Raw genomic sequence first — 6422 nt, forward strand, 5'->3', positions numbered from 1 at the left:
AGTCCCTAGCTGCGACCGTCTCCGACCCCGAGAACCCCTTTTAGTCGCCTTTTACGACAAGCAGGGGATACCGTAGCCGTATTCTTACGCTCGGGCTACAGGGCGCAAGGACCTTTCCCTAATAGAAGGCCAGATATAACCTCGTGTGTTTGCGTTTCAGAAGGCGTGGTGGTGAGCGGGCTGACGCCGCTCGTGGTGTCGCAGGCCGGCCATCTGCTGCAGACACACACACTCACGCACAAGGTCTTTGTTTTACCATATTTTTGGCAACGTTCTATCTAAGGGTGGTATTCCACTTGTCTAATGTGCATTGGGTCACACTCTCATTAAGCGACATTGGACAAAGAAATTGGTTAGGTGGAATACGACTCTTAGTGTAACGCCTGAGTGGACGCTCGAAGCGGAACGTTCGGCGGGGCGTGTAGCGTGGCGTCGGGATCACAAGTGATTTGAGCAGCGTGCACTAAGGCCGCTCCTATACGTTTGCATTTGTTTAACATGCACGCCGCACGCCCCGCCCCGCTGCACGCTCCACTTACGGATCTCCCTAAATCAGGCGTGGCTCACTCCGCGATTTCGTCGCTTTGCAGCAGGTAGCTACAAGTACGTTCCACACCAATTTTGGTGGCTGGCCATAAGCCGCGCGTGGCGCTGTCGCCACCTGGCGGCCATAGCTGTCCTGATCGTAAAAGACGAGTTTTGTTAGAGAGTGAGTCTTCTGTACCTGGTTATTTCCTGGTTAGGAGTTATTTCTGTGGCCCTAGTGAAAAAAGGTACAAGTCTCACACAGCTTAGGAGTAAAAGGGCACAGGTGTTACTTGGAACTTATACCCATTTACAACCGCGCTGCCCGAGACTTATACCTTTTTTCACTAGGGACACAGATTTATTCTGTGCCTAAATCTTAATATTCGGTATCGCAAAGAAACTGAACATAGAGCGTTCATTAGCCTTTTCAGTGACATTGGGCCTTCTTAAAAAGATTTTCGAGACCTATTTTGAACGTTTTTATGAGATCCATTTTGCTGCCATATCTGTTATATCTGTGTTTTTATCCTCTATCCGCACCGAGACCTTAAAAAGCCTTCGTTTCATTGTAAATTGAATGTATTGTTTGTGCAAATTCATTTGTTTTTGTAGGTGTTCTCTTGTCAGCTACAGGTTATGTAATCTTCTAGCGTAACTAAGGGTGGTACTGGTATTCTATTCTTCCAATATCTTGGTCCAATGTTATTGCGCCTCACTCTCTCGTTAAGCAAAACGTGAAATAAAATACACATTGGACAAAAAATTGTACAGGTGTTATAAAATTGTCGATGTATTGTTATTATTTTTGCTTGTATGTAAATTCAATGTTGACGTGTAAAAGTGCCGTTGTGGCCTATTTGCTGAATAAATGTTGATGTTTGAATTTAAACTGTTGTGAGACATACTAACATTGAATAAATTTTACGGTTTAGACTCACTTGTTTTGTTTTGTCAAAGGAGACCTAGGCTCTCCGAAACATGTCGCGCGAGTGACTAAAAACAAGTGAGTCTAAACCGTAAAACTATTCAGTGTTGATGTAATACCACGCTAATGGATAAATCTCCCTTACAGATGGTAGAAACCCAAGTGGTAAGCGGCAACGGCGGGCCACTAACGGTCAGCGCGTCGTACCTGAGCGCCGCCGCCATAGTCAAGCCCCTCGTGGTCCTACCCCCCTCCACAACCTCCCCACCCAACACGTGAGGGGACCCCGCCGAGACTTGGGGCCTGCAACTCAAGACCCCCTACAGTTTGAGCGTCGGCGTATAGTGGAAAATACATTAGGAATCCTCTAGACGGAGCTTAGAGCAATTATTTCATGAAACCGATGCTGCCAATAATACTGGGGTGCGGGGGACGAGGTGAGCGAGTCCCGTGCCGTGATTGGTCCGTTCAAAGACACGGGCGTTCAAAGACACTTTGACTCGAAAATGGAGTAAAACTACCGTATGTTTGTGGCAGAGGGTAGCGCTACTATGCTCAGTTTGGAGGATGTCTTGTCTGTGGGAATATGGCACCCAGTTGCGTCGAGCCATAGAGTAGACTGGACGCCGACGCTAGTGTGGGGGGTTAGTTCGCGACGTTTGTCAAACACTGCCATTGTACGAGCAATAATAGCCCAAGTCTCTGGAGCGCAGCTACCTCAATATCGCGCTTTCGTTGCTTCCACAACCATTCCTTGGTAAGGTGAGGTTACGTTATATTCTGACTGTTGATGTGCATATGAAAAAAAGGACGACTTTCATGGGAACTTCATGTTATTTGACAACTGTTAACTGTCAAATAAATAATTTGTTCCATATTAGCCAGTCATGAATGAAGCGAATGAAAAACCGGGTATCTTAGACCTTTTCTTGGCAATTTAGAAATCGTCAGCTCGACTGCGCCTAATATAGCAGAAAAGCTACGAAAAAAATGTAAAAAATGTGTGAAAAATTATGTGTAGTCTAGCAAACCAATTTTGTCAGTAGAAAGAAAGTGAACGATTTTTAAAATGTTGCGATCTCCTATACTTAATATAAATTTCGCACTTTTTCTACTGACAAATTAGTTTATCAGACTTGTAAGATACGTTGCCAAGAGAAGGGATACCTAAGGTGTGTAAACAGAAAGGGATGGAAAAATTCGCACGCCTCTGGTAAGCTTCGGTAGCTCAGTTGCCTGGGGTGGTGAGTTTTATAATTTTTCCTTTAATAGGATTTTTTAAGAGAAAAGATGACGTCAGAACAGTCGAATAGAACTGGCCTCACCTATATAGTGCGGCATAAAATAGTAGAAATTAAATAAAATGGAACTAAAAAAATTCCATACTAAATTGTCGCCATGTTGCATTTTACGTCAAAAATGTGACAGTTACGTAGGAAGTGGCGCCCTCATTAATTTTCTACAATTTCTTGTCGGACTATAGCGAGTGGCGTCCGCCGTACAAAGTGCGGGCGGACTAGCGCGTGTCTTATGTTAAGACGGCGTGTGAATGTAAAAATGTATTTATGCAATACTAACCGTAGTGACTCAAAGACGGTGATAGCAAAGTGACAAATTGTGATTCTTGGACTTTAACACGATTTCGACCGGCCAAACCGTGGTGAAATTCACGTATTTTTCTACACACAAACAAATATTCCACTGTAATTGCGTATTTAAATGTAGCAGTTACGATGTATGATATAATTTAATTTTTATTTATAGACAGTTATCATAGGGAGCAATTAAAATTGAATTTTGTTTATTTATTCGGCAGTTGCCCACGTTATCCTGTCCACGCAAAAAATGTATTTATTTAGTTTAAACCGGCATCCGTTTTATAACGGTGGGGACTGTATACAAGTAAATATTTCCAGTTTCTGTGAACGTAGGTTTAGGCTAAAGTGTACTTGTTATGTATAGACTAACAAGATGAAGTTTATTTTTTCTATATATATCTGTGATGTGCAGTTAGCTACTTATAGAACTGGAACTCTGTACAAAGACGTCTATAGGTGTTGTCAATTTCTAACATTGTGTGTTAAAATTAAAGTCAATAAATAATGTATAATTGTTTCGGTTAGCTATACAAATTATGTGGCTTATGAGTGTCGCGTATCAATATATAAATGAACATCTTGTGATATGAGCCGGCAATGAGCACCGGGAGACCAGAGGCTGTCTACAGATAAACATGCATATTACATACGCCACTGCATCTCGACATCGTAGTATTTGGGTCAAACAGAAAACTGTGTTACGTCTTTCCTGTAGAGATACACAAGAGTTAAGGGCTATAAAGGTTAAATTTCTTATTTAACCCTTATCCACGTGAAAAGGTCCTCCTTTTATTTGGAGAACTATGATAAAATCATTACTTACATGCCCACAAGCTGTTAACTATTGCCCACAGGAGAGAAAGACGTAACACAGTTTTCTGTTTGACCCATTTATATTAATTTCCAGCATCAAAAGTAGCGAATGAGCCAGGCTTCAAAAGTATCTACCCTTCTCCAATAGTTTTACCAAAAGAGATATGTATGTACAGTCACGCTTCATGGTCGTTACGCCATTTAGGATTCTATCTAAATTGGACATTCCATAGCGGAAGTATTGAACAACCAATTTAGCTAGGACCCTAAATGGCGTAACAATCGCGGTGTGTGATGGTACATGAGATATGTATCTCTATATGTGAAAGCATTAGAGGGCGGCAGATGCTTTCGGCACTTTCTATTCGCTACTTTTGACTACACCGTAACGCAAAACTGGCACGGTTGCCTACACATACCGGGTGTGGCCTCTAATATGAGCAAAAAATTAAACTGTAGGCTATACTCCTCATACTGACCAACATTTGTTCAGCTACTTTTAAAAATAACTTGTGGTTTGATTTTTAATACACTTTAAAGTTTATTCTAAGACGCAATGTATTGCGAATTTTGTATGTTTAAGGCGTGACAAGCAACGTCAATCACAATGATATGGTGTGGCGATGGCGTCCATTGAAGATATATTTATTTTGTATGAAAAATAGGGAGTCTAACTCTAAATACTTCATAATTTTTAAAAGTTGTTGAACAAAAGTGTCACCGTTTGAGGAGTACAATCTATGTTTTAATTATTTGCTCGTGTTACAGGCCACACCCGGTATAGCGTTGATCTTAATATTGCCTCGTTCAACATCTGTCACGGGTTGCAGTGCCGTGTGTAAACCTCTTTATAAACGGCCGATATTTAACGAAATTGTATTAAAGTGACGTAAAAAAATGTGCAATCTGTGCCCTGTTTATAAAAAGCTTGTAACTTGTAATACAATTGGAAGTCCCCTTCTAACAAAAGCTGTCAAAAAGGGAGTTCCACTTGTATTACAAGTTACAAGCTTTTGATAAACAGGGTAATGGTCTCCGGCGCTGGCACGGGCCGCGCGGCCGTCCTCACCGAGTGCCTACATTTACCCGGTTTATAGGGAACTATTATTGTAATCGGACCCAGCCAAGCTAAATCGATCTCCATGGGACGGTTTACGAGATTTACTTGAAAAGTAACCGTTTTTGTCGACTTGACGCCTCTATTCGCCTTGCAACAAATCCGCGAGATGCGAGTGCGTTGTGGCTTTCGGTCGATTATTAATTTTATTGAATTGTTGCATGGTGAGTTTGTAGTGGCGATTACGGTGTTTCTACATCATAACATGGAATAAAATGATTGATAATAAAAATAATAATAGGTATAATATTAGAAGTGGAGAAAACGCGCGCTCAGATCTCTGCTGCGCCAAACATGTTTGCTGTAACTGCATTAAAAACACCTTTGATTATTTTAACTTGTCTGTTCAATTGCGCACTGAGCTCAAATTTAGTGTTTTTTAGAAACCTAAATTGTTATATTTCTGTCTATTTGACTTCATTTTAAAGTTGTATGCAATATAAAGCGGATATGCTTAGCGCGGCTTCCACCTGTGATACTGTACGCCTGTACAGTCGCCATCAGATATATCGGAGCGGCCAACGTGCTCACAAATATCTTAACACGCCTCTATTGTCAAGGTGTGTGTACAATTTTTGAGCACCTCGGCCGCTCCGATATATCTGATTGCGACTGTACAGTGTACACTGGCGTTCAAAAGTGCATGGAGATGTTTCAATCGTAATATTAAGGCATTACGGCCGACATCTATCCATGCACTTTTGAACGACACTGTACATACCACCAGCAACATTCTTAACTGTCCATAAATGGACTTTATGCCTTTTGTAATAAGGTTTATTAACTGTCAGTAAACAGTGTGGTAGGTGGGCCATTTTATTTAAAGTTGTCCTCTAGACTTTTTATTCAAAATTGGGATTTTTTATGTTATTTCTACTCAGAATCACGAGCTCTTTCTATCCTAATAGGAGAAAAAAAGTGTCCCAAGGTTTTTTCCTCATTCCGTTACCATTTTGTCATAGACTTTGTATGGCGGTTGCAGAATGGAAAGATCGAAAAATGTATGGAACTCTTTGGACACTTTTTTTCTCCTATTAGGATAGAAAGAGCTCATGATTCTGAGTAGAAATATCATAAAAAAGGGTCTCTATTTTTTCCCAAATAGTTTTAAGTCATAATGTATTGTTTGTCCGAATTTTCGTTAGTCATAATTGGTTTTTCTCAGAAACGCGTAACTTTTCAGGATTGCCATAAAACAAACCTAACCCATCTACAGCATAACCTTACGAAAATCCTGAAAAGTTAACGGTTTCAGTTTTATGACTAACGATAATTTGGCAAACAATACATTATGACTTAAAACTTTACGGGAAACAAAGGGACCCCCATAAAAAAACCCCAATTTTGAAAAAAAAAGTGTGGGGGACAACTTTAAATAAAATGAGCCAGGTGAATTTTAATACATGGTCTAGCTTGGCTGCGACGACCTAACTTAAGTAGG

General features: G+C 40.8%; 1 protein-coding gene across 2 annotated transcripts in view; it reads left to right on the top strand.

Annotated features, from left to right (window-relative positions):
* The window catches only part of LOC134674346 (max-binding protein MNT-like), a 65586-nt gene extending 60733 nt beyond the window's left edge, over nucleotides 1-4853 (top strand). The window contains exons 11-12 of one of the 2 annotated variants that reach the window (XM_063532396.1): nucleotides 161-243; nucleotides 1601-4852. In XM_063532396.1, coding sequence (XP_063388466.1) covers nucleotides 161-243; nucleotides 1601-1732 — 215 coding nt within the window. In that variant the 3' untranslated portion in view covers nucleotides 1733-4852. Of the gene's footprint in view, nucleotides 1-160; nucleotides 244-1600 lie in introns of both variants that reach the window. The other variant, XM_063532395.1, reaches the window with a different exon arrangement.
* The last annotated feature ends 1569 nt before the right edge of the window (nucleotides 4854-6422 follow it).

The sequence above is a fragment of the Cydia fagiglandana genome, chromosome 20 (genome assembly GCF_963556715.1).
Source record: "Cydia fagiglandana chromosome 20, ilCydFagi1.1, whole genome shotgun sequence".
Classification (NCBI taxonomy): domain Eukaryota; kingdom Metazoa; phylum Arthropoda; class Insecta; order Lepidoptera; family Tortricidae; genus Cydia; species Cydia fagiglandana.